This window comes from Equus asinus, chromosome 8, assembly GCF_041296235.1.
Source record: "Equus asinus isolate D_3611 breed Donkey chromosome 8, EquAss-T2T_v2, whole genome shotgun sequence".
NCBI classification, from domain to species: Eukaryota; Metazoa; Chordata; class Mammalia; order Perissodactyla; family Equidae; genus Equus; species Equus asinus.
Genome location: NC_091797.1, coordinates 58,715,662 through 58,743,456, shown reverse-complemented (window position 1 = coordinate 58,743,456; position 27,795 = coordinate 58,715,662). Strand labels below are relative to the sequence as shown.

The 27,795-nt window shown below is 49.3% G+C and overlaps 1 protein-coding gene and 1 long non-coding RNA gene across 7 annotated transcripts; one reads left to right on the top strand and one right to left on the bottom strand.

Annotated features, from left to right (window-relative positions):
* Positions 1 to 3,124: 3,124 nt before the first annotated feature.
* TFAP2A (transcription factor AP-2 alpha) lies at positions 3,125 to 26,098 on the bottom strand. Of its 5 annotated transcripts, XM_070515633.1 has the most exons (8): positions 25,859 to 26,024; positions 16,675 to 16,732; positions 16,298 to 16,535; positions 13,116 to 13,167; positions 10,848 to 11,079; positions 8,832 to 8,950; positions 6,767 to 6,908; positions 3,344 to 5,037 (listed from the first exon to the last, which is right to left on the bottom strand). In XM_070515633.1, exons 1-8 carry the CDS (start codon positions 25,929 to 25,931, stop codon positions 4,749 to 4,751), a joined length of 1,203 nt encoding a protein of 400 aa, XP_070371734.1. In that variant the 5' UTR covers positions 25,932 to 26,024; the 3' UTR covers positions 3,344 to 4,748. The 5 variants fall into 5 exon arrangements, with proteins under 5 accessions (XP_044629191.1, XP_070371734.1, XP_044629193.1 ...); XM_044773256.2 differs by lacking the exon at positions 25,859 to 26,024 and adding an exon at positions 21,420 to 21,551 and having other exon boundaries at positions 3,125 to 5,037; positions 16,298 to 16,732; XM_044773258.2 differs by having other exon boundaries at positions 16,298 to 16,732; positions 25,859 to 26,098.
* Positions 18,967 to 22,889, top strand: LOC123287014 (uncharacterized). Of its 2 annotated transcripts, none has more exons than XR_011505219.1 (3): positions 18,967 to 19,080; positions 21,160 to 21,531; positions 21,746 to 22,399. It is a non-coding gene; the product is annotated as an uncharacterized lncRNA (long non-coding RNA). The 2 variants fall into 2 exon arrangements; XR_006529859.2 differs by lacking the exon at positions 18,967 to 19,080 and adding an exon at positions 20,423 to 20,614 and having other exon boundaries at positions 21,746 to 22,889.
* Positions 26,099 to 27,795: the final 1,697 nt, after the last annotated feature.

Below are 27,795 nucleotides of genomic sequence, written 5' to 3'. Positions count from 1 at the left end.
CGCCCCCCCTCCTGCCCCCCAGCCCCTTACGGAGTAGCTTAGGAGGAGATCTGTAACTGGGATGAAGCAGCTGTTGGCTTCATGCCGTCCTCTAACTTGATTATTCTTTGGACACGTTAGGCAAGCATTAGTGATTGATAATGACGCTAATTAACCCTTTTCCTTTCCAAACAGTAAACTGCTGCCAGCAGGATGCTACAAACAATAAATATAAAACACTGCATACATCAATATCTGTTTAAAGCACAACTTCATCTGGGCACATTTAACTGTACTGCTTCCAGTTAACAATTCTCTATTTATTCAAGCACTTCTCCAAAAGCTGGAGGGGGGCGGTGGAGGAAGAGAGAGGGTTAAGAAAAGGGGCCTGTGGCTTTAAGACCACAAAATGCTGTCATACCTGTCAGCTGCAGCAAAGTTAAGCTTTAATGGAAACCATGCATAGTATGCAGTTTTTTCATTTTGGGTCAATACTTTTTAAAAACTTAATTAATCTAGATCTGTTCTCAACCTATTTAAACATAACACACGTGATGACCACATATGATGTCTTCTTTGCGGGTGAAAGCAGCTCTCCTGCCTGACATGGAATTATTGTGAATTTACTTTTGGATGAGAAAGCAATGGGGAGAAATTGTTTCATAAAAAGTGGTGAAATTTAGCTTTTAGGCAGGATTTGGGGAAACCAGGGAAAATTTAATCTGATTGTGCAGTCTAACATAACCTGAGTTGTAAAGAAATGTACATTAAATTTGGAATTTTGATAAATGAATATTCCTAGCAAGTGAATAAAATGTATTCAATTAACTAAAACCCTGTGCACTTCTGAACTGAAGTGGAATCGACTGTAATTGATTTATTTGAAACCAGAGGTTAAGGACTGAATTAGCTAAGTACAACTGGGTATTTCAAGCCACTGACTTCTCAAATGTCAGACCCCTTCTATTTTAAATATTATTTCAGCTGCAGGGCATTGCAGTCCTGATGGTAGTTCCATCAAGAACTCAAATTATATTAATATTCGATTTTGGGGAGGGATGGATCAGATTGTGATTTTTGAAAGGTGTTGGAGAACAGAAGGGATCATGAAGGAGCATTGTGTTTCCATAAAAAATTGGGTGTGGTAATTAGCATAGCCTAGCAAGCATCCTTATAATTCAACTATGTATCCCAATTTGAATTAATCCAAAGAGAATCATTGGTGTTAGTATATAAACATGTGGCCTGTCAAGTAATCATCATGTGTTTTAGAAAATACACACTGGTCACAACAGAAAAAGCCAAAATCCATATAGCCTCTGGTTAGTCCCATAAAAATGATTTTTAATCCCTCTAATCCTTCCGCCTCTTAAAAATATATATAACTTCTTTTAAATTTTTTGTTAAAAAAAGAAGAGAGAAAGAAAGTGATAATACCATGACTCTCAAAATGTCCAACTGCAGAATAAAAATAACTAATTCTGTGCATTTGGAAACCATTGTTTATTGGGACCTTGTAATGTTCTAACCCACTATTTTCTCTCTATCCTTCTCAGGATGCAAGGATTATATTGGGTTCAGGTTTTCCAACATAACAAGCATCTGTAAATCCAGATATGAATGAATGGTATTTAATAAGATTGTTTTCGTTTTAAAATGAGTATTTATGTGTCGTTGGAGAAAGAGCAGCAATGTATGGCTGTTTATGAATGCTATTGTGCCTGAGGTTAGGATCCCCACACAATCTGAGATGCAGCCAAGAAAAACAGCCCTGATAGACAATGCTTCACTTCACCTGCTCCGACGCTGTGTGCATTTCATTTCTGTCAAGAGTATGTACAGTTAGGGTTCATTCGCCTCATTATTTTGTTACATCTACGTTACAGTTAACCAGTCTTCTAGGAAATAATAAATAACCGCTTTAAAAAACAATTGTCGCGTTTCATTCTGAGGATACACTTTCCATTTGAAATTTTTTTAAAAAATCCACCATTGTTATGAATTCTCTGGCTTTGGAAAATAGAATTTAGACCCCACCAACTCTCCTCCGCCTGTCGAGATCGCCCTTACACAGCCTTCTATGAGGAGATCAGAAAGCCAAAGGCTGCAAAATGGACACTGCCTCATGCTTTGATTCTGTAGTCCTTGGGAATGTCAAACCGGATGAACAAATGTTAGATCTCCTCCAGTATGTGTGCCTAGACACTTTTTCTATGACCTTTGCTGTAAATCTCCTAGTTAACCATCCCCATTTTCTTCTTAAAAATCATTAAAAATCCTCCTCACTTCCAAAGCAAAGACTTTCAAAATCAGTTTACAAAAGCTCTGAATTCGCCATTTTTATGTACAGGAAGTCCTTCCTTCTGTAAGAGCTAAGCACACAGTCCTGCTATTGTAGAAGACAGATAGGAAAGGTCTGCAGAGGCAGGATTCGCAGCCCTCCCCCATCCTCTCCACCCCACCTCAGAGAGCGCTTTTTATTTCTAAAAGGTCCTAGGAGGAGCCCCGTAGTGATAGAAAGCAGTGGGTCAACATTTAGTGGCCAGGCAGAGAAGATTCTTTGAATCAACATAATTTCCCACTCCCCTCTGCAACCTCAAGAGCTACTAAGAAGAGCACAGCAGTGATTTCATCTCTAAATAAAATATTAAAATAAATGGGAGACAATTTGCCCTCTCTTTCTCTGCTCCACGTACATTTCTGACACTATTCCCTTTCTCTTCCCAGAAAACGAGAGCTGGTTTTAGCTCATTTACATGTCTCAGCCACTGAGAAGCCTGAGTGAGCAAGTGAAGGTTGAAGTGGGTATTTCCTTTGTGCTAATGAACTAACAATTTAAATTTCAGTCATCCTCTGAGACAGATTCCACAGTACTTATGGGGTGGGGGTGGGGGGAGGTTCTTCTGTTCTGTTCTCCATCTTCCTTGTCATCCTTAATGTCTAGTTCTGAAGGTTTTATGTTTTGGTTTCCAAAGCACAAATGAAAACCTAAAGGATCAACATAAATAAAATAAAACTTTATTTTTAATAATAAAATTAATGTTTCTAGTAAGGAAAAGATAGTATGTCATTCCTTTAGCAGTACAAACAATCTTTTATCCAAAAGAATACATTGGGTTTTATTGTGTCATTTGTCTGAATACAGACTCAGTGGAATATCTAAATGATACCCTGCTCTGAACTCCAAGTTGAAAGTAAGTTTTTATTATACTTGAGGGAAACAATGGGTTCAGCTGCTTATTGCAAGGAGCAATTGCCAAGGGAGAGTTAAACTCAATTACTGTAACCATACTGAATAAAAAATACTGCCAAGAACAAAAATACGCCTGGGTAAAGACAGCCACTGAATAAAAAAAAATCGACATAAAGCGTATCAAATATTTATTTATCTGGGCAACAAAGGACTATGATACATTGACAGGCATGGAAACTACTGCCAGCACAACTCAATACAATACAACTCGAACTGCTTCCAAAATGGCCAGTGAAAATACAGAATACCAGGTGGTCCCAAATGTTTGAAGTTCTTTGAACAAAAAGAGAGAGTGAGAGAAAGAGAGAGGGGAAAAATCCCTAACCCTTGGTTTAAAGACAATACTCATTTATTGCTCAAATGATGCTTTTAAAGGCGGACAGTGGAATAAAATAAACTTTCTTTTTCTCCCCACAATACATAGAAGGGTTATCAAACCACTCAAGTTTAAAAATCTTTCCAGGGTCCAATATCACTTTGTTCTTTCAGTTCAATGGAAAGCTAAATGTAATACTAATTATATATAAAATTTTATTTTACTTTTTTTGTATTTGTTCTGCTGTTTCATTGTTGTCTTTAACATGCTACAACAGGGCTAAATTCATGAATCCCAGAGAAAAAAATCCCCCAAACCTTGAATCTCTAAATAAGTACCATGAACCACATGAAAAACTAATAGCGAAGATTCAAAACCCACTAAACAAGAGGTAAACGAGATCACCAGATAAATAAAAAAAAAAAAAAAGGCTTAAAACAGACTCACCATATTTACAATTCCCATTAAATTACACATAAATAAATATATACAGAGACGTGAACACTGATTCCCTTATATAACTGTGAATCGTGTTGCCAGAGAAAGTTCAAGTTGGTCGCTTTACCTTGAAGAGGAAAAACTTCTACAACTGAAGACATGACATGGAACTTCGTGTATTTGTGTTCAAGTTTATTCACAATACTGATAAAAATGTCATTATCCTTTTTGCCTTTTTTTTTAGTATGGCTACAATCTGAACTGAAGTATGTAAGGGAAGGTGGTGATTCAGTCCCATGAAGCTCATATAATTTTTTTTTTAATTTTTACGTCCTTTTTTCTAAAAAAAAAAGTTATTACTTTTTTTGTTGTCGTTATTGTTGATTTGTTGGGGTTTTTTTAAAAAAGGTTCACAAACTCGGACAGAACTTTTCTTTGCTGGCTTCACGGCCTGTTCTGTTCTCTTAGGCTCCACATGAGGGTAAAGGGGAGTTGGTGCTGATGGGGAAGTCGAGGCAGGGCCTGAGTCAGCAGGGGCTGCCCCACTGGCAGGAGAGAGCAGTCCCCCAGACTCCCGAGGGCCGAGGGTGGTGGCGGCAGCGGCGGCGGCGGCGGCGGCAGCAGCAGCAGCAGCAGTAGCAGCAGTGGGGGTTGCTGATCCCGGAGCTGTCACCTGCCGGCGGTGGTAGGTGGGGCAAGATTGAGGGGGTGGGCGCGCCGGGGCTGGTGAGGCGCGGGAGGGGGCAGGGCGGGAGGAGAGCCTCACTTTCTGTGTTTCTCCTCTTTGTCACTGCTTTTGGCGCTGTTGTCCGTGTGGCTGTTGGGGTTGTTGCTGAGGTACATTTTGTCCATGGCCTTGAGGGCCTCGGTGAGATAGTTCTGCAGGGCCGTGACCGCGGCGCACACCGCTGGGCTGCCGAAGCCGTGGGAGATGAGGTTGAAGTGGGTCAAGCAGCTCTGGATGCCGGGCTCCAGGATGGGGTTGGGCCGCGAGTTCCCCAGGGGAGATCGGTCCTGAGCCAGCAGGTCGGTGAACTCTTTGCATATCTGTCTACAGCACAAGTGGAGCAGAGAGAGAGAGATGAGGCTCCTCTGTGGGCAGCATGGGCAGCAGATACCACCTCTCTTCCTGCACTTCCCTCTGCCGGGAGCCAGCGGACACCTGACCTGACCCAAGGCCCCGAGACAGAGCTGGGGGGGCCACATGTGGGGAGATCCAGTCACCTCTGAGTCCACTAAAACTTCTCTCCTTCCTTCCATACTTCTCTCTCTCCTCTCTCAGCTATACCAAACTTCGAACTCCCTCCTTTCTCACTCACACCAAACATCCTAGACATAGGAAAACAGTTCACACATTACAGGAGAAACAAAGGAGAGGAAGAGGGCTGAGGAGTCAGAAACACAGTGCCTGGCCAACGGCCAACAGCGTGCAGCCATCAGCTGTCCTGTTCAAAGCATCACAGGGCCCCTATTCTCTGCTCTCCCAGAGACCTCAACAGTAGTTTGTGGGATGAAGTCTCCACTCATTCACCTTCAAATCAGGCTGGATGTGGACAGAAAAGCCAAACTTCTCTGGGGGTTATTGTGCCTTAAAAAAAAAAAGGCACGAGAAACCTATTACTTGGGTATAATTCAGATTGGTTTTGGGGCAGAAGAAATAAACATTTCAATATCCCATTCCACTTCTTTTCCCACACCAAAAAAAAAACAATTCTCTAGGAAAATTGTGAATTTGGGTGTACTTAGGAAACTAAGAGAAGAGAAAAAGTTGAAGTTGCAGAAAGGGTCTTGAAAAGTGAGGAACACAGATGTGATCTACACCCTGGGAGCCCTGTCTCTGAGTCTGGGAAGCAAGGATTAGCTGGGGCCTTCCTCAGGCAGCAGCAGCCCGGGGGCGGGGAAGGGAGCAGGGAGGAGGGAGAATGGGGAGCACTGGCTGGCTGACTTCTCCAAGGCCAGCTGATGTCCCCAGGCCAGAAACTGTCCCGCCTGAGGCCTCAGCCTCTGCCCTCTGGTTCCATGCCCTCCTGTGACATCAACTTTGATAATTAAGGGCTTCCAAACAAGCCTTTTAATTTTGAGAAAACATATCAAAACAGTCATTTTCTTTTCACACACCACCTGGAGAAGCCTATTCAGCCCAGGCACCAATGGGAATATAACTTGGGCCATTTTGAAACCTATTTGACATCTCGCCTGTAGGCTAAAACTTGTGGGCTCTGTGTGTGTGTGTGTGTGTGGCACTTTCAAGGAGGGAGGGGAAAGGAAGGCAAGAAATGGGGTAAGGGATTAGGGTTGAAACTAGGCCAGCTTCTGGCTTGCACATTTTGCAGGCCACTGCTTAATTCTTGCCCTTGGAGACCATATTGATAGGAGCCAAAACTGATACAAGAAAGACAAAAACTGATACAGACAAGCCTGCTACCCCTTTAAGGACTTGATTCTGGTCTATCTGAAACAACACAGTCACAAAGCCACACTCAGCTTCCATCAAATTCCTACTATTCCCCACCCCCAGACACATCAATTTTTTTTTTTAAATGAGAAGCTGGGGCAGAAGAGAGAGAAAAGATGGGAACACACTAACAGTCCTATTTGTACCATACTTCCTTCTTTAAAATACATTATGGTTTATAAGTTTGTGGTGTAACTTCAATGTTTACAACAACAAAGCTGATTAACACAAAAGCAAAGAGGAGAAAAGTGAGAACCAAAATGATTTTGACTTTGGTTTCTCTTGACAATAAGACACAGAGACCCCGAAGAGGTAAATGCCTTACTTTGTAGCCAGGAGCATGTTTTTTCTTGTCACTTGCTCATTGGGATCGGAATGCTGTCGGTTGAGAAATTCAGCTACTGCTTTGGCAGGAAATTCGGTTTCGCACACATACCCAAAGTCCCTGGCTAGGTGGACGGCTTCTCCTGGCAAGAGGTGAGAGGACGGAGGCAAGTGAAAGAGAATCAAAGAGTTGAGATCAAAACTGCCTCCCAACTCTCTTATTTTCTGAACCCAGATGCTGAAGGAAACACAAACTACTTGTTTTCTCATTTCAGGCATTTTTATTCCCTTCTCTGCAGGATCTGGTGGATGCATTTACCAGGAAAAATAGCCACTTGTCCTAAAAGGCCAAGATGACCTGAAAATGTAAACCCCGTCCACTACCCTCCAGTCCCATCCCCCACCTGATGACATTTTCCCAACTTCTCTTTTAAAATGTCTCTTGTATTCCAACCTCACACCTATCAACACATCCATAAATGATATTCATAATTACTCCTTGAGCTTTTCTGCAGGGGAACAACGGAGGGTTTACAGTTTAACTTGATCGCATATAATTATCTGTTCATCCAAACCGATTAACCACGAGGATTTGAGGGTCACTCCACCGAGTCTGTCTGTGTTGTTGATTTTCGAATCTTTGGTTTTAATTTCCTGAACCAGTTGGTTTTTACTGCAGGGCTTCCTGCCATTAGCTCCAGCTCCGGAAGAACGCATGCGCCAATTAGAGCATCAAAGCCGTCCGCGCAGAGCTTGTTTCCATAAAATGGAGCGGATCACAAACAATAACAGTTCTCCAGAAACTGCCTCCCTGCTACAGGACGCAACCCCCAAACCCAGACACACGCTCACACTACACCCGAAGCCACCACTACCATTGTCTTTGCGTATAATTCTTTTAGGGTATGCAGAGCAGGTTCTCTATGTACTGGCATTATTTTTAATATAATGCTAATGTAGTTGAGTTTCTGTCACTGAACAATTGCTTAGTATTTAAGTTAGTTTATTATCACCTTTGTCCTTATTAACAAATGGTTCATGGGATTCCTCCGCAAATGTATGGTTTTAAACAGTTTTTTAGTTATTTACAAAGCTAGAACTGGAATTCCTTTGTAACACATCTCCTCAAATATAAGATGTAAATAAGATAAAATGCCTTCTTTAAATATAAGTGATAGTTTTGAAATATGACTGATCATTTAAATGCCTTTTTTCCTATTGGCATAAGATCTTTCCAACAGAACACAAAGGAAAATGCAAGAGAGCTACGCATTCATTCCGGCACACCCAAACTTAAGCTAATTTAGTATCAGAAAAACTTAACAGGAATCTAGAGGAGGCAGGAATGTGAGCAGATTCTGGGGACAGTATCTAGATCCGGGAGTGAGGAGAGGGTTATCTTTTGTTTTGAGGAGTTTGGAAGCGTCTATGTGTAGATGTGTGCGTGCGTGCGTGCGTGCGTGTGTGTGTGTCAAAAACTGACATGAGAAACTTTTTACAATGCTTGTTTCTTTTTTCTTTTCCTATCCAAACAATTCAAAGTCTAAAATTGCTCACTTTTCTTCCCCTCCAGCAGAGAAGCACAGTTAAATGAAAGATAAGGGAGCACATGTTTGGAAAACAAAAACCTAAAAGGCCATACAACCCTGAGCTTTCAGGACGGTCTTAAATCAGGATGCAGGTCAAAGATTCCCAAATTAATTCAGGAAGTAATGGTCACGCATTTCTCAAACGCACATGTCAGAATAGCTTAAGTGATTTACTGCTGAGCTCTATAAAGGAGACAGGAACTTGAAGAATATGCAGTTCTTAAATTTTCACATTGTTTAGATCAGAATTGGGCCAGGGAGGTGTAATTTTGTGGCCGAGGGGAAGAGGAAAGGAGGATAGGAGTAAATGCCAATAGTTTTTTGACATGCAAGAATTCCATTCACTTCCAGCTATATTCTCTGGAAAAACTGAAACTGCCCAATTGACACAAAATACAACCAAACATCTGGCCACTAAGTATTATCCATTTTCCCAGAAGACAGTTCCCTTTCTTGTTAGCAAGTGGTCTCGCTTACCCTCCACTAGTGATGTGAGCAGAGTGACGTTGGCAGCTTTACGTCTCCCTGCTGGCAGATTTAATCCTATTTTGTCCAATTTTTCTCTTAAAGATCTTCCTCCATTTTTAGACTTCGCCCTGTTTCACAAACATATGCGAGAAAGGAATTTAGAAAACACTGGATTGTTCTGCATCACATTATAGTCACTCTGACAACCTCCTAAAATGTGCTTTTAAAAATTAAGAACCATGGCCCAGAGATATTTAAGGGAGGGAAACAGAGGAAGGAATGGTAATGGACAGACCACAGGACATAAGAACTTGTGAAGCAGAAAAGCACCCCTGTGCTCAGTTATGATTGCAGCTGCTGTGGCAGGTTGGAAGGTTTTGAATTGCCAACTCTCCAAAGAAGAACCACAAACAAACAGACACCTCCCATCTCTATGATTTGAGGTATTTTTGAATTTAACTGATTGCTGTGTATTTTCCCTGTTGTTACAATCACACAAATCCCAAGGGGGTCTTTAAATTGTCTTTGCAAGGTTGCTGTTAGTTTGCTCAGAGTAACCAAAGTTATCATCCCTCTGTGTTTCATGCTCTGGCTTTAGCCCCAATGGAAAACTCATTTCACCAGCTGTTTACATGCCATGTCACCAGCCTAACTGGAAATGTCAAAAGCTGATATCAGCCTTTAAAAATTTCACTGATTTCAAAGACAATGGAGGCCGTTCTAAATAGATGTCTAAATAGACTCCCATAATCAGAAAGTGGTTAAGATAAATTGTTTAAATAAAACAGCAAATTAATTAATTTCAGATTTTATTCCCTACTCAAGTGCTCTTTAATTGTGTGGATTAGATTATACTCCCCTAGGTAAACAGTCTCCAATATTGGGGATGGGGGCAGGGGAGGAACAGGCAGAGGGTGGATTCAGATCTATGTCAGTGAAAGACTACAAAGGGACAGCAAAATGACTGCTAAGGAGGAAGAAAAGATTAGGATAGCTGATGTTAAAACCTTCCCAAAACAGCTTTATGGGCTTTATATGGGATATACCATCAGAGCGGAACTATGGGCCCATAAATAGACACACAAATGAATAAATGTCAAAGGAATAAAGTTTTGGGGCTACTTTCTGATGTTTTTTTAAAAAAGAAGAAAATATTATCCAGTAAAGTTCAACACAAGACCCACCCCTCACAACGTTGGGTGGATCCCTAGGAGGACGAAGCCCACAGGAGGGAGAAACCTGCCTGCAGGGAAGGGGCTTCACCTCGATGACCCTGGTAAGATCTTATCTACGAAATGAATGTTCCTCTCCTTGGGGGGGGGGGGGGGGGGTTGCGGATAAGATGAGAATCCCTGGCCACGTAGGTAACATGCATTCGTCAGTAACTGCTGCACAAAATGCACGTAAAGGGGCCTTGCACACTGCCTGGGACACATCAGGGCCGCCGTCCATCAGAACCATTAACCGTCTGGACCAAGTGGCAGTGACCGGGGGGCGTGGCGCTCGGACTCAAGAGAAAGCCACTATCTTTCCGTTTAAAACCCTAGCCAAGGGACAGCGAGTTGCGGTCGAAGACCCTACACGAAGGCAAGGCGAAGCGACCAGCCTAAGAGGAAGTTTTCCAGGGCTTGCAAGGTGTGCGCGAGGAGGAAACAGACGGCTGCACGGCGCCCCGCGGCTGCAGCGGCCGGGACTGAGCCCGCGGCGGCGGAGCGAGCTGCGCGTGCGCGTGGGGAGCGGGGGAAGGGGGCGGAGGGCCCGGTGAGCGCGCTGCGGAGGCCGCCCGGGCGCGCGCCAGAACCCGGAGCACGCGGGAAGGCGGTGGAGAGCGCAGGCGCGCGCCGCCTCGCCCCGCCCCGCCCCCCCCAGCCCCCACCCACCCGGTTCTGGGCTCTTCTTCCCGCCCCTTTCTTTTCCCGCGAAGGGAGGGCCGTGGCGCGGGGCCCGTTTGCGCCGCCGCCCCGCGCAGGCGCAGTGTTTCCCCGGGCCGCGGGGCGGGGCGGGCAGGGCCGCGCCGGGCCTCACCTCCGCAGCACTCCGCCCAGCAGTGAAGCGTTGAGACACTCGGGCGGTGAGAGGCGCCGCTGTACTTCCGCCACCGTGACCTTGTACTTCGAGGTGGAGCTGAGGAGCGAGAGGCGACCCGGAACTGAACAGAAGACTTCGTTGGGGTTCACGACGCCGCCGAAGAGGTTGTCCTTGTTGATGGGGATGGCGGAGACGGTGTTGCTGTTGGACTTGGACAGGGACACGGGGCCTGCGGAGACAGACGCGGAGGCCGCGTGTGGGCGCGGAGGGGACCGCCCAAGTGCTGCCCGACCCGGCCGTCGCCCCGGCCGGCGTCCCGCGCTGCGCCGCCAGCCCGATTGTCTCCCAGCCCTGAAAAGCCTATGGCCCTTTCCCACCTCCTGCCCTATTCCCTGCTCTGTTCCCGGCCTAGGGATCGACCTCTGCCCCTCGGCGCCTCACCCCGCCAGCCAGCCAGGCCTGTGCATGTGTCCGGGCTCTTTCCTTTTAGCCTCAGGATGCTGTCTAGAGATGGTGTTGAAATTGTGACCATCTCGCCTCAGCATCCGATGAGAGTGGGCCCCAGACGAGGTGCTGGAGCAGGGTTTAGGGTGCAGGGGAGGGGGTTTGCAAACCAAGAGCAAACTATGTGTACTTCGGAGGCTTTGTGGGGTGAGGGGTTTATGTTGGGGAGAAATTGCTTCAAAGACCTAAAATTAAAATCAGCCGAGAGTTTAGATGGCTCAGGCAGCCTGTAAATGAGCATTTCAGTTAAGGCACTGAGCTGGGAACTGGGGGGTTCTGTTGTCCCACACCACACATGCCCCATCCTTTTGATAAATACGCCCCTTCCTATATTTAGTTTTGGGAAAGACTTGAGTTTTGGAAGTCCATTCCACGCCCTGTTTTGAACTGTGAGCACGAAGGATAAACAGGCCTACCAGAGAATACTAGCAGTGTGTCCTTTTGTTGAGCAAATAATTAACAGTACTTCTCCCCTTAAGAGTCTTCACTAGGAAAGTGGGGAGGCTATATTCTTGCTAGATAAAATCACAAGCTCTTCATTATTGGACCCACCGTAGTTAGAAAAAATCCAAGGCTAGCAGAACGCATACTAACATGTAACATTTCTCAACACCGGTACAATTCAGATGCATTCACAACCATTTAAGTCCTGTATGCATTTATATTTTAAAATTCCACATGGAGACATATGTAATAATATGCATACATTTTCATCACAGTACCCCTCCCTTTTTGATGGGGATATTCTAGACGTATGGGGAGGTGGGGGGCTCTAGGTTTTGGATAGATCACTTGTGACATTAATAGCTCTGGGGAGGCTAATAGAGACAATAGGAGTTAAACGAACTCTTGAGAGATTACTAATAAAAGAGCCAATTATCATGTCGACTTGGAAAGAGCATCTCTTAAGATTTATCCTTTGCACATCTAATTTGACGTGACAAAGACTTCACAGATGCAAAAATGAAACTTTAAACTAGCTAACAATATAGTGATTGGGGTTAGAAATGAGAACAGTTTTATATAGCATCGTCCTCTGGTGGGCCTAGAATCCTGAAATGTAACATTGCCACCATAACAAAAAAAAAGCTGCTGTGAATAGCATTTAATCCAGTAAACTTTATTTCTGCTCACTAAACAATACAAATTACAAATCCATCCAAATCACTTGACACTTTTTTCAACAATTTCTGCTCTGATCCATTATGTTAATGATCCTGACATCTTGAAAATGCTAATTTTAACCAAAAGCCAAATTTTTGTTAACCTAATTCACAAAGTTTCAAAACCCTTAAACAACTAATGAGAAATTAAATTGAAGAATGTAAAAGGTTTCATCCTCTGGTAGGGGTGCAACATCTTTTTATCATCTGCCCTTATATTAATATGAAGTTATTTGCACTATTTTAGCATTATACACTTCTTAACACTCATGGCCACTCACACAATGGATTTCACTATTAAGCCATTCCAAAATTGAAATACCACTTCCAAATCAGTTCAACTATTACACATTTCATGTGTTTGTCCAGATATCATTAACTAAATTAAATGGTCAACTCATGAATCAGAACAAAGCTAGCCTGTTACTAACATACTGAAAACCGATCATTTAAGCATTGCTGTTCTATGCCTATCTATTTGCTAATTCTGAGCCTTTAGGAAATCCTATTTGAAAAAAATAAATACAGCTCTGCAAGTTCTTTTAAATAGCACTCTGCCTGTAAGGACTTGCTTGGAATGCAGAAGGAAATGGCTTACCTTTCTTAATTACAGTTTGATCTGGGATGTTAATACCCGGGTCTTCTACATGCTGCAACAAAAGGATACACATGGATGTAAGTGTATAATCAAAACAAAAGGAAATGAATATTCCGTGCAAGAGGGGGGGAGGGGAAGGTGTAGAATTGAAATCTCCCCCTCCCATATAGTGACATTTATATATAAACATCTCATCTTGGCTTATTGGAATTTGGGGCTTTGCAACTCAAGAGGTTTCACTGCACACCCACAGCCAATTTTTCCTCCCCTAGCAAATAATCCATGTTTCAAGCAGGTGGGGGTGGGGAATAAAACTTTCTTTGGAAATTAAATCAAGTTTTGGAGCACCTAATCTTTCTCACAGTCAGTTCACCCTTTACAAACACACCTAGCTTTAGTTTGGCGCCTCAGCGGCTTCGGACCTTAGCGATTCCAGTGTTCAGGCAGCAAAAGCCAGAGAAACACAATAGAAATGACAGAGGCGGGAGGAGCAGGGGAGGGTTGGGACCGTTGTAGGTAGTGTGATAAAGAGCAAGCGCATATACACACCTTCACTTATGCAAAACTGAAAATAGTTTATTTGTTTTGTTTTTTTTTTTAAAAAAAAGGACTACTGCCTAAACTGGTTAGCAGACAGTAGTATGAACACGATAAAAAGCAGAAAACCTTTGAGGTAGTTTTCCTGTTGTCCAGCAGCAGATTTGTTGGTGTGGGGTTCTTGTTGGTGGGGTTTTTTTGTTGTGTTTTGTTTTTACAGATGGATGGATATACGTGTGTGCTAGAGTCAAAACGTGATTAGAAAGTAAAATGAAATCATGTTTTCTAATGCAGAAACTGACAGGCAATATAATGTCTGGCTGTGTTTACAAATTAGCACCAGGGCTGCTGAGATAGAAGATTTTGCAATCGTTACCAAACACAGGCATTACCATTTAAAAAACTATTACTTCCTTCTCTAGTCTTTGTCCAACAATAATACTAATTCGAACATTTTCCATTCTGTCTTGGATTTATGCTCCTGTTAATTGTGCCTGATCGCAATGATTCCGGGTGGATGGTACTAAGTTGCTTTATTACAGGTTTTATTATACTCAATGCTCTCATTTGTAACTTGCCTAAAGTGCTTCTGGATTTAAGTATAATTAAATTGAGAAATGTTCAGAAATGACTACTGCTGCAGTTCTTGTGTTTTAACTATATGGGGAAATATGATCCCTTTATGCATGCACCCTAAACCCATAAAGTAAATGTAGTGTGGCATAATACTTTTATTTGTGTTATTTCTAGACCTTGTCCATACAGGGAAGACTGTTAAGTTTAAAACCCCACTGAGATATTAATGATTAAATAATTTTCACCATCGATTTGATTTTCTTAAATATTTAGCAGTCATTCTTATTAAAGGTTAACTGTTGTAGCAGTGAGAAAATTGAAAACAACCCTTTTCCTGACCCAAATTCCTTTGAAAGAATTTTTTTCTTAAAAGGTGGGGGATGGAGGGGGAAGAGCAGCAACTGGGTTTCCTTATTTTTATTTGATTTTTTGCTTGATTTCTCCTACTGACCAATTTCACCACAAAGAGTAACTATACAGGTGTTAAGAATTCACACCAGCCACTTTGGAATTTTTGCAAAGCAGAGCAATTCTAATTCACAGTAGTTCCAAAAGCTTACAACGTTATTTTGCAATTCAAATATTTCCAAAGCGCAGACTAGGGAAAGGGTTCAGAGATTCTTTGGGAAGGGGAACTAAAATGATCACAACTTCCAGATTAGTTTTTTAATTGCTGTTTTCTCAACTATTGCTTCTCTCATTTCACTTCCCAAGAAATGCACTGTTTAGTATCAGTTTCCAAAAACATGTATGAACACACACACGTGCACACACACGCACACACATGCAGTGCTTACTAAACCCCACACTGGATCAAGTACCTACTTTCCTGCTTTCCATGCAAGGCTGCTAAACATAACCAAAAAATTTCAGTGATTAACTGGGCCAAATGAGAGATGTAATAAATTTTCTAATTTCCTATGTAACTTAAATAATGTTTTAAATTCACCAAGCAAGCAGGTAAGTTCATCTGACCATTTTCTTTGCAATCTAATGCAGTAATCATTAAACTGTCAACGAACATATTGCTGCAATATTTGATGCAGTAATTTGAAATAGCATTTTAGCAAAAATCACATCCAGATACATTTCCTCTCCAAAGAAAAGTAGCATTAACAGAGCCTTTACAGCTTTAATGAAATTATTGGTTTGTTCTAATTCTGTTTCAGCAAGGTTGTGAGGAAACCATAAATATGTAGAATTGAAGCAGAGATGCTGGTTTAAATTTAATTTTGGAAAGTATTTTCAAATTATCAATAGCCTGGTTTGCATTGTAAACAGTAAATGTGCTAATACCATGCTTATTTAGAAATCATTTAAGCTGCATTTATTGATAACTGAATTAGAACTCAAATAATGTATTGCCCAATAGTCTCAAAACATTTAATTTAATATGGGGTGTAGCAGCTTCTGATAGGCGTTGGGAACCCAGCTAATGATTTATGAGGTCAGCATTTAGCACCCCTAGGAAGAGAAGAAGGCTGTATTTTAATGTCCCTTTGCTCGGATTTGCTGCTCAACTATTCTTTAATCAGTCAGGTATACACACAACTTTTAGATATCACTAGTACTTCCAAAATCGGTAAAAATAATTTTCCTAGTGCATCTTTTAGCTTTCTTTTAAATTGCTAAGGCATTTCATGAGCTCTTTCGGTTGAACTGAACGTCTTTTCCAGGACAGGGAGAAATCCCCATGCCAGACTCAGCGGTGGAATCAGAGCCTCACCTAATCGAAACAGTTTACGGTCCTCGAGAGGGGAAGATATTGTTGATGGTGACATTCGTCTGATTTATTTCTGTGTTGATGGAAATGGTAATGCAGGCATTGTTTGAAGGAGCTCCAGGAACCATTGTTCTAGGAGCAGAACTCTCAACTACTTTAAATTTTTAAATTTGGTTGTCTATGTGGGTCCTCAAAACCTCCACCCCAAAAGCGAAATGAAATTTTGAAAAGGTAAACACCACTGAGGAAAGCCCGGGCCCACCGGCCGCACGTTCGGGTACCTTCTCTGGGGCTGGGTGAGTAGGGGCTGCATTCCCTCTCGCGACGCGCGCGCGAGGCCTCTTACCGGGACGTCCTCGATGGCGTGAGGTAAGGAGTGGATCGGGAGGTCTCCGAGTCCTGAGCCAAGCCCGTGGGGGCCGTGCAGGAGGTCCTCGTGCCGCCGGTAGTCCCTGCGAGGATCCAGGCCCGACAGCTGGTGGGGCAGCCCCCGGTGCGTGTGCAGAAGCCCAGACTCCTGGCTCTGCCTCTGGCCGGGCCAGCCCGGGTGCTGCGGCTGCGGCTGGGCGTGTAGGGGGTTCAGGCTGTAGGGGTCGTTGACGTGGGAGTAAGGATCTTGCGACTGGGGGTAGATAGGCTGGTAGGGCGGGGGGAAGTAGGGGGGCTGGAAGTCGGCATTGGGGGTGTGGGACAGCGGCGGGGCGCTCGTGTAGGGAGATTGACCTACAGTGCCCAGCTGGGGCAACCGTGCCGTCCCGTTGCTGGTGCCGTCGTGACGGTCCTAGAAGAGAGCGAGAGGAAGGGGAAAGAACAAGAAATCAGGCGTCGAGTTACAGCTGTGCACTCGAAATCCACTCCGCAGGACTGCGTGGGAAACCGCCCTTTCCCGTCGGCAGGCTGCCGAAAGAAAGCAGCTCTAAGTTGTTCATTTCGGAAAACACCCCCAGAAGTGAGCCGGGCTCTTCCAAAAACGCAGGGAATTAGAGTGTGCAAACGTGAGGGCATAAGAGACTCTCCTTAGGCGTTTCCTTCAAAGAGGGGAAAAAGACAGAAAAGGGCCTCCTGGAATACAGCCCGTTCAGCTGCAGCATGAGACCTCCCTTAAGCAAAATTAAAATTCCTGCTAAATATTAAACAGCAGAAAAGGCCTTTTCTTTTTTCCCCCGGATTTGAACCTGCCTGCCACTGCGTTATTGTTTACTCTGTTCCATTTATTGGGGGGGGGGGCATCATACACGTTCAAAGACTATTACCATTTCATGACTATTTAAATAGAAACATATTTCGTAGAGGGGCTGTAACGAAAGCACACGTTTAAATTAGCAGCTTAAAGATGGTTTTAACTGCGGGATGGGGGGCTACCTTTTCTGCTTCCTCAGTTAGGAGCCTTTCTCTGGACAGGGTCGATTTTTGATTTGGACGGGGAGAGGGCGACGTCAAGTCAAGGTTTACAACAGAAAGATTCAGCCTTAGTGGGTTTAAAAGAGAGAGGTGCACCCCGGGGCAGAGGCCCCCGCCCCTTCCACCCCAGCCCCAAAGGGCAGAAGAAACGCCTGACTTTATGTTCCTCTATTGCAATTCGCTTGCAAAACAAGCAAACAGAGTTCGATTCCAGGCACCGCGAACCCTCGGAGGTTCCGCCCCGGGCCCCGAAGGTAGGGGGCACACCGGGCCGAGTTTTTCCTGCAGACGGATTAAGCATCAAACGTTGGGAACATCTCGGGAACAAGTGAAGACGCAAGGAAATAAAGACGAAGGTGGCGAGAAACACGCCTTGGGAAGCAGCAGCGAGGTAGCTCTGCGCGCCGGGAGGGGTCGAGCGGGGGCAGAGGGTAATGCATTCGATTTACGAACGGAAAAGAGCGAGAGAAAGGAGGAAAGAGGGAAACGCACATGGAAAGGGGGTGTCCTGAAGGAAACCTGCGCGTGAAACCCGAGGTCTCGGGCAGCTCCGCAGCGCCAGGTTTCCAGCATAGAATTCCTAAGGAAACAGGGATGGGGGTGGGGGTGGGACTCACCATAGCTGAAAAACTGTGAACTAACATCTGCGAAGAGTCTGGGGTAACGAGTCAGGGTGGAAAAAAACAAGCAAGCCTGGAGAGCCCGGCTGCCCGGCCGCCCGAGCGCGCCCCACACAAAAGGCGCCGACAGCCCGCGCCACCCAGGACTCCAGTCACGGCGCCGACGCTCCCCCGAGCGCTGGAGCCCCGCTCTGGTCCATCCGAACTTGAACCACCGATTCGAGCGGCGCCTTCAGCTGGTCGAGCCCACGGTCTCTATCCTGCCGTGATCGGTTATGATTCAAAGTTCCTTAAAAAAGGAAAAACCCCAAAAAAAGGAAAAAGAAAAAAGTGTGTGTGTGTCTGTGTGTGTGTGCGTGTTCCTTAATCCGTGTCTCCCCCTCTTTTCTTAGCGGCGGCTTCGCTTGAGCTTCTAATGACCGCGCTGGGCAGCGTTCCTGGAGCCTCCTAATAGCAGATATTCATGACTATTAATATTACACGAATACTTAATAAGGGAAGAATGCCTGGAAATCGAGCGTGAAGCGGAGAGGCAACTCGCGCCGGAGCCGGCTCTCAATGCAGTCCATTGACGGGAGCCTCAGTGTAGCAAATCGGAGGTGGGGAGAGGGAGCGCGAGAGACAAAAAGCGGGCGAGAGAGGGAGCGGGCGAGCGCGCGGGGGGCCGCGGCGCGGCGTCTGGCGAATCACAGGGAAGGGGCAACATTTTAAAAGGTTGCAGGGCATGCAAAAGTGAAAGAGAAAGAGGGAGAGCGGGAGACCGAGGGAGAGAGCGCAGAGAGGGAGAATGTGTCTGCGTGCGTGTGTGAGAAAGAAAGTGTGGGCGAGCGAGGAGAGCCTGGAGTGGGGAGAGGGGAGGGAGGGAAGGAGGGAGAGCCCGAGAGGAGGAAGGGAGGGAAAGAGGGAGGGAGGGAAGGAGGGGGAGGGGGCCGAGCCGGAGCGCAAGGAGGGGGAGGCAGCGGGGGAGGGGAGGGGAGGGGGAGAGGAAGCGAGCGAGGACAATCAGACCTAAAAGGCTGAGGCAGACCTCGGGATACCGTGGGGGCCGCGCGTCGCGGGCAGGAGCTGCCGGGGACCGCGTCCGGGCGTTCATCGGGCTCTCGGCACGGTGGGTGCTTCCCGGTCCTCTCCGGCCGCGGGCTCCTCCGCTCCGCAGCCGGGCCTGGGACTCGGGATTCGGCTGCCCGCCGCCGCGCCGCTCCTCCATGGCCCGGCGCCCCGCCCGCCACCGGCCCTCGCCTCGGCCGCCGGTTGCGCTTCCCTCGGACACCCGGAGCCGTCCGCTCTGCGGCAGCTGCCGCCCTGCCCTCGGCTCTCCAAGGCAGAGGTGCGGGGAGGGGGAGCCGGGACGCGGCCCGGGGCGCGCAGAGACGCAAGGCGGCCCAGCCCGGGCGCCGCTGGCACGGGTTCCCGGCTCCCGGCGCAAACCCGTCCGACTGGCTGGGCCACTCCCGCCTGACGCCCCCCCAGATGACGGGGCTCGCTCTCTCCCAGGGCGGCAAGGCGTCCGCCGCTGCCAGTCTGTCCGCTGGGTTGTCAGAACAAGCGGCACCTCGCCTGCTGCGTGTCCCTGCAGAGCCCCGACATAATTAGACAGTCCCAAGCCGGCTCGAAAACCCGAAATCCCTGCTCCGGCGCTCGCCCACTACAAAGTTGTTGAAACAGCCTTCACTCTTTTTATTCTCCGCTCCCCCTTGTTTCTCGCTTTTTTTTTTTTTTTTTTTGCCTCGCTCACAGACACATTCACATGCGCCCCTACAGGGTGCCTCCCTGGGGGTGCAAGTTCATTGCCTTTCCCGTAGGTCCCGTAGGCGCCCAGCGCGGCGCGGAGGTTCGGCCCCCGCCTGCCAAGGGCTCGGCGCCCGGAGCTAGGTTTCGGCCTTCGCGAAAGTGAGCGTCCGAACCTCGGGCCACAGCCCAGACTGGGACAACTCATCCTGGGAGACTTAGGGGTTCACTTTCACCCAGACCAGCTTGCAAAGGGCCCCCCTCCCCAGCCCTGAAAACAAAGCGGATGGTCTGACGTGGGGTCTCTGCGCCCCGCACTGTGCGCGATAGAAGCCCCCCGAGTCGCGCCAGTCCCGGTGCGACATCATCCGGTGCCCAATGCACGGAGGCGGAGGGGGGACGAGAGGGCGAAAAGGGAGGGCCCCTGAAAGGAGAAAGATTTAAAATAGTCTGCAGAAAGGAGAGGGGGAAGGGGACGGGTGACATATCGTTCACATAAACTCAGCTGCTGATTTCAAGTGAAGACAAGACCCCCGCCGCCGCACACGCACAGAACTCCACGCCTGACATTCTCAGCTCCAAATGCCGAAAAGAAAGAAAGACAGACAAGAAATGGGAAAAGAAAAGAAAAAAATAGCAAAAGCCAGGACAGCCACCTATTTATTTAGGTAATGTCGGGCAGCAGGCCTTCCTTCCCCACCCCCTCTCGTGACTCAGGCGCTCATTTCGACAGAAGTTGTAAGGGTGGTGAGGGCAGCGGCCGCCAGGCCCGTTCCCAGCGCCTCCCGAGAGCGGACCCGTGGTGCTGGGGCTTCCCCGGCCTCCCCAAGAAGCCGAGCTCCGGGAACCCTGGGTTTTAAAATGGGCTCCAAAGCGGCGCGCTCTGTCGTCCCGGAGGACTCTCCTAACCAAAGGTCGTGTGCAGCCCCGCCAGGATTCACATGGTCACGCAGCCGAGCGCCGGGCGGCTCCAGGGGAAGACGCGTGGGGACCCGGCGGCCAGTAGGCTTCGTGCCGCGTGCAGTCCCCCACCCCTACCCCCGGGGTGATCCAAGTAGCTCAGAGAGAGAAGCTGTTTAGAACTTCTTGAATAACATAGAGCACCTGGAGCGAGCCCCGCAGCAATTTGGGAGATCAGTGTTTCCAAACTGAACCCGCTTACTGGGAGGTGCAACTCAGCTCAGAGCGAAGCGGGCGGCCCCTTCTCCAAACAGAAGAGAGCCTTTTTAGAAAGGGGGTGGGGAGGTTAGGAAGGAAGCAAAGAAAGAATAAATAAAAGACGCACTATTAAAGAGCAGAGAGGAAGTTAAAGAGAGAAGGGGTTTTCTCTTTCCTTTCTTTTCCTAATGACTTGGGCCCCCAGAATCTCGCTGGAAAGTCACGCAGAGTGCACAGGCGCGTGCCCAATTGTCAGTAACTGCTGCAAAAACCCATGCTCGTCTCTTCGCTCCACTCTTAGGCACAGCCAAAACTGATCACAAAAACGGGGAAAGTGGGACACGGGCTTCGAAAGAGGGGAATGAAAGAACGGAGCGTCCACATCCTCCCTCTCCATCTTCTCCCCTACATTCTTCGGGCGAATCCGAGAGGCGGGCGCTGCGCTGGGGAAAGTTTGTCCCACCCGCATGTCGCAGCTGGCTGCGAGGAGAGGAGGAGGAGCGGGAAGGTAGAGCTCGGAGCCTGCCGCAGCAAGGATAACTGAGCCAGCGCCGCGCTTACCTCGCAGTCCTCGTACTTGATATTATCCGTCAGTTTCCAAAGCATTTTCATGGATCGGCGTGAACGGATTTGCCCCCTCTCCGCCTCGCACCCAAGTGGAGCTACTCTCTGGGTAAGCGCAAAGTGCTGGCTGCCGGCGATGAGCGCAGGAGGAGGAGGAGGGCGAAGAGGGGGAGGAGGAGGAGGAGGGCGAGGAGGAGGAGGAGGAGGGCAAAAAGGAGGAGGAGGGCGAGGAGGAGGGTGAGGAGGAGGAGGAGAGAATGGAAAGAGCTCCCGTGTGCGCTCAGAGATCTCCCTCTAATGGTAGAAACTTTTCCCTTTTCCAGCTCTTTACCAACCGCCTAATCGCCTCATTAGCATATCAACAATAGTCCAATTGCTCGCCAGCACCACAATCTGCCGCCGGCCGCTCCGACCCAGGTATAAAGGCCTCTCCGAGCCGCGAACTTGCTCCTAGAGCGCACGCCCGCCTGTGAGCCGACGAAATCTCCCCTGAGCCCCACCGCGCCCCTGCCCCAGCACCCCCCGCCCCATTCCACTTCATTCAGCTTCCTCTCCATCTTCTCCTCGCGGGAGATGTCCTCCGCAAAAGCTGCGCAGGGTCCGAGCGGCCACTCCTGGGGCCCGGCTGCCAGCACCTCTCCCCCACCCCTGCCGCCACTAACGGCGCTGTCCTTTCGGCCCTGTCCAATTTTATTAGAAATTATTAGCCTTTTCGCAATTAAACATAACCAACAAACCAAGACCGGCGAAGTCACTCCAGGATTTTTGCCCAACAAGAGATCGCCTCTGCTCGCGGCAGCCGCCACCTCCGGCCGCAGCGCCTCGAGAGTTTTATTGGCTTTGCGCTTTCCCCCCAGGTGGGAGATTTTGCCAAATGGCTCCGGTTGCTCGGCTGGGGTTTGCGATCCTTTAATTGCCGCGTGTAAAATAAAAATTGTACCCTGAAGAGGTTACTTGACAGCTCCAGGGGTTAAATGATTTTCCTCTCGTTTGTATGAAACTAGGGCCGACTTATAATTCAACGTGGCGTCTGGGCTAAGGGTTTCCTAGGTGCGGTGTGGACAAGAATACAGAACTCCTATGGAGACTCACTGTCGCTTCTGGAGTGGAGCCGAAATACCGACATGTGTGCGCCGTGTCATGCATGCATCAAAATAAATCGCTAGGAACCAACTCTTCGCTGTGCTAATCTGCTCCAGTTTTCCCAAGATCCCCCTTTTTAATTAAAGCAGGAGAGTTCCTTCATGATTTGGTGATGTTACTAACGCGGGCGCACTCGCGGCGCAGTGCCCGGCTGACGCGGAACCCGGAGGCCCCGGAGCCAGCCCCTCGTCCAGGTTGGCAAGCCTAGCTCCCCCGCTCCACACAGGGGCCTGCTCGCCCCACCGGGGCTTTCTATTTTTTTCTTCTGTTTTAGCGAAATTTTTTAAGGAAGAAAGAAAAGAGAAAGACGTGATGTGATCCTCCGAAATACAAAGTAATTAATCTGGCTGATCTTCCTCGTTTTTCCTCCATAAAAATTTTCTGTCTTTCTCCCTGTCTAATACCGCAAACTCCCCGAACAACAGTAGCTCTGGCCTCAGAGTTGCTCTAGCAACGACCTCCGCTCCATCTGGGCCTGTTTCTTGCAAATCTCCAGTCCTCCTAGGTTTCCACAGGGCGTCCGCGCAGAGGGGTACAGGCTTTTGCAAATCCGAGCTTTCCCTAACAGGTGGAAGCGAGGCAAGAACAGGGAGGATGCCTCCCCCCAACCTGCCGAAGGGCAATTCTCCCTCCAGAAGACGGCAGCAAATTCCCCAAGCCAGGCAAAGTAGGCCAGAAGCCCCCAAAAAAGTTAGGAAGAAAACTAGAGCTGGGGTGGGAAGAGCTGGATGGACGCCCTCCCGAGCCCTCCGCGCGCCCTTGCCCTCCCTTTCCCCTCCTGAACACGAGTCCAGTCCCTTGGCTGAACCCCGCTCTCGGCTCAGTACCGCACTCTGCCCAGAAAACGGTCAACTTCCAGGGCTAGCACCACGCGCCCTGCGGGCTGCCCCCGGGCCCGCAGCTCAACCCGCGGCGTGAAGGCGGGAGGTAGGCCGCCGGGAGCGCTGACACCTTTCCAGCGGCGGCCGCCAGCCGCAGAGCGTGAGCTGCAGGCCGAATCCCAGGCCTGGGAGCATGGGATTTTACACCCCCAGATGTCGCCGGAGTATGCTTCAGGCAACTCTTAAGTTTCGCTTTCTTTCTTGCTGTTTGTGGCTAGAGGAGGCATTTAAGGCCCTTCATCTTCTCCACTCACCACCCCCCTTTCTGACCGGCGCCCCGCAGATCTCCGGCTCCGCACCCGCGGGGGCTGCTAAACTGTTGTTGTATTCCCGCCGAGGGCGCCTTTGAGGTGCAGATTGGGGCCTGCCGGCTCGGTGCCGCCGCCCTGCCCGCCTTACGGGCGCTGAAGAAAGGCCGGGGCCACCGCCCCTGTCGCCCCTGGAGACAGCCGAGCCGCGTTAGTGTGAGCGTCATTACCACGACAAGTCACTTCATTGCATGTCAATGCTCCGGCCTCGCCGGACCCCGGGACAGCAGCGCCAGGCCTGGGGGTAGGGGTCGGGGGTCCAGGCCTGATGTGGGGGCGTGGAGAGGGCGTCCGGGGAACAGCGAGTATCTGTGTGAGCGACAGGGACGCCGAGAGAAACAAAGAGACAGCGAGGGGCCAGAATGACTATTTGTTCAGGTTGTCACCACCCAGTGGGACCCAGGAGCCCAACAGGCCAAGGCCTGAGGATCCGGCCCCTCCAGGCCCCAAATCTGCGTGCCCGCCCGAGATCTAGTCTTCCCACCACCTGCCAAACTGTGAGCCCGCAGGAGCCAGGCCCAGGGTTCCCTCCTTTCCCCTTCAGGCCGCGATCTGCTGCTTCGAACCTTACTCGGGCCCCCTGGAGGCCCAGCCCCGGGCCGAGCTCGCGCCCGGGGCCTTCTCTCCGTGAGGAATTCTGCAGCGAAGTTCGCCCGACTTGAGCAGAAAACTCCAAAGACCTCTGCCCACGAACTCCCCCAATCTTCACCCTCCAGGGAAGAGAATGAAGAAGGGCCCTGAGGCCCACAGGGGCAAGGGAGGGAAAGATGTGGATTCCCAGGATTTGTGTTTGGTGCTGGATTTGCATCCTTAAACCACAAAGTTAGTCAAACTTTGGGGATAAAATTGCATTTACTGAGGTTTAACTAGAGGAAGAAGTATGAAAGAGCCCACGGTTGATAAAAATAAGTGCAGGGAAAGAAGTAAAAATCGCAAGATGACTTCCTTTCCCCAACTCCAGGGAATGTAGTGAAGACGAGACTTCTCTAAACCTTACTTGTAATGGCCTAAATCTGAAACAAGCGAAAGAACTCTCCCCAGAAGGAGCCGGGCCTCGACTTTTCTTCGGGAATGTCGGGGCGTTTGCTTCGAATCGCCCCGCAGGCCCGTAGGAACACAGAATCTCGCCCTAACCAGGCCTAGCTTGGCTGGGGCGAAAAGAGGGCCCTGCGGTTCTCATTATGAAATGGGCGACAGGGGAGAGGCTGCTACCCTCACCAACCTGGCCACAGCTGCCCTGGTTCCCGTAGGGGAAATGTCTGGAAGTTAGGAGAGCGCTGGAAGAAGGCCCCCGTGGCCTGGGTCGAGCTCCGGGGCTCTGGCAGGGCAGGATCCGGAGCCTAAGTGGCCTTGTGGTGCCCGAGACCGAGGAGGGCCAAGTTTCTCAGGCTTTGGTTTCGGCAAATTCTAACCCTCTTGCCTCATCACCCACCATTCACCCATCGTCCAGTCACCCCCATCCGGAGCCCAACCTGGGAAAACTGGGTTCAGGAAGCGGACTGAGTGAGAAGCTAAACTTTGCGCAAACTCGTTTAAGTATTTTCCAAAAGAAGAAGCTCGCCGCCGCAACTAGTCCATCGGACCCCCTTTTCATTTTCCACACCCCCTAGATCCCCAAAACTTGGAGACCCAAAGGGAGACAGGTGCACCAGAATCCCACCTCACGCGCAGCCCTGGGGTCTAGGGCAAGACCCAAGGCGAAACCAGCAGGGAAGCTTCCTCTCGGCGCACCGCACCCCCCGCCCTGCGCCCTCCCCCCTCCTGAATTAGTCATCTACCCCTATTTCTACTTGGGGTGGGGGAGGACTGCTGCAGCGCAAGCCACAAGTGACCCCCGGGGGCCACCTGTGGAGCGCGCGCCGGACTTTTCCCGGCTCCGGGCCCGCCGGCGGCGCGCGTTGCCCCCAGCGCCGCGGCCGCCGCCTGCGCTCGTTTTTCCTGTCCTCTTTCTCTCCTGGGAACACTCCTGGGCACTGCCAGGCGCGCCTCACCTACGACACTCCTGCCCTGGGCCACGGCTCTTCCTCTCCGCCTCCCCCTTCCCGGCCCCCTCCCCCGCTTCACCCCCGCCCACCTCGGCCCCGGCCAAGGCAAACCCCCGTACCTGCCAGTCCCCCATTTTGGCAAGTAAGGACATCGCGGCTCGGCGCTCCTGGCGACTGGTCCCCGCCGGGCATGGGCTGTAGGGCTCGGCCGGGCCCGCTCCCTGGAATCGCTTAGGCAAATCCTCCTTTTTTACCTGCTCACCAACATCTCACCTGGTCATAAAGAGCTGGGTTGCTACCTGCTGACGCATGCGCACTAGCCCAGGAATTCACTCCGCCAGCCCTAGCCTCCTCGCCTCGCAGAACTGACCTGGGAAGTGATGGATTTATAGCCGCGGCAATCTCGCCATCAGCTCCAGCTTTTCCCAACAGCCCCAACCCGCTTTCCCGGTCAGTCCCTGAGCAGCGAACTGAGGCCGACTGTCTGCTGGGGTGTACTGGGCGCGATGCGAGTGTGAGGGGGTGTTTTCGCACTCAAGCAATGGGGGCATCTACACGCTCTTCCCATGGCTCTTCTCCCTCTCGGAACTTTGGGGCTGGGAGAGTCTCCACCCAGAGATGTGGACGGGGGAGGGCAAGGCCTGGAGACGGGGCCAGACCCGATAGGTCCTGCGCACCTGGATGCTCGCTGTGGGGCCAGATGCTAGTCCGGGCCTCCCCACTGGTCCACGAGGTTCAGGGTACTCCCGGCCCTCGCGGATCTGAGTCGGCAACCCCCAGGGCTGCTTCGACGTCGGATCTCAGATCAAAGCGTTTCTCAGTAGGTGAAGACGTTCACGATTCTGTTTCATTTCTGGCTTCTAGTTTTAGTCTCCTCCCACCGCAGAGAGCCAACCACACACACACCCTTGCACACTCATACACTTACACTTCTATTCCCACTTTCACAATCCCCTTCCCCCACTCCTCCATGGCTTCCCAGCTCTTCATCTTTTCCACTAAAAACTTTTTAAAGGGAGAATGGGGGCGTCGGTGGTTCTGGGATGGGCAACTGAAGTTTGGGTTGGGGTTTGCTTTCCCATGACAGATAAAATCACTCAGGTGATTTCACCGCTGCTTCTAATTAGAAGGGAGCTTTAAAAGAAGCCACAGGATTTTGGGCTCCCGAGGAGCTCACTTCCGTCGGGAACCACACCTGGCCGGGAGGGAGGCGAGGCTGAGGAGCTTAGCCAGCGGCCGCCGTCGCGCCGCTACCGTGCCAGCCTCATTCCGGGGCAGCAGCGAGATCCCACTGTCCAGGGCCTGGGCCTGGGGCTCCTGGGACCGGCCCCTTGATCTTCTCGGGCTGCCGTCGCGGGGACTGCGAGGCGTATAAAGAACCGGTTTCAAATCGTCTTCTCTGACATGTCAGGCAAATGTGTGTAAAAGGTCAGCTCCGCTCTGAGGAGTGGAGATTTGTCCCCACACCCACACCTCCCCTTTCTAACCCTGCGCCCCGCTCGAGCCTCCATCCCTGTGGCCGGCCCAGATGGCCTTGCAACCTCCGGACATTTCCAGGGGTGGGGTGGTGGTGTCTCTCCCAGGAAACCCTGTGTCGCCTAGGCATTTTAATCGTCCCCAGGCTGCAGGACTTTTATCTCGATGCCGGTTCTCTTGTTGATCTGAAACTTTCTTGGACCTGCCTTAGAACCTTGCTCAACAAGTTTGGGTTTTGTTTGTGATTTTTTTTTTTTTTTTTGCTTGTGAGAATTTTAAATAATTTGAGTTATGGCACTTTTAACCCATAAGTGTCTACGCTTCCCTTTCCTGGCTTTTTCCAGACTGTCGAAATAAGTTGGTGAAAATCGAATTCATCAAAGTCCAAGACACACGCGGAGGACGCGCCTGTAGTTCTTCGACATTCCGACCAGAGGCGCTGTGCCTTCTTAAAAATGAGCACGGCCTCAGGCCTGCCTTCTCCCGCGCGGGTGGAACAAGAGCTGCAGGGACCTGGGACCCCGCTGGCTGGGCCCAGGAAGGACGGGCCGGGGTGGAGCGCGAAGGAAGAGTGCCATCT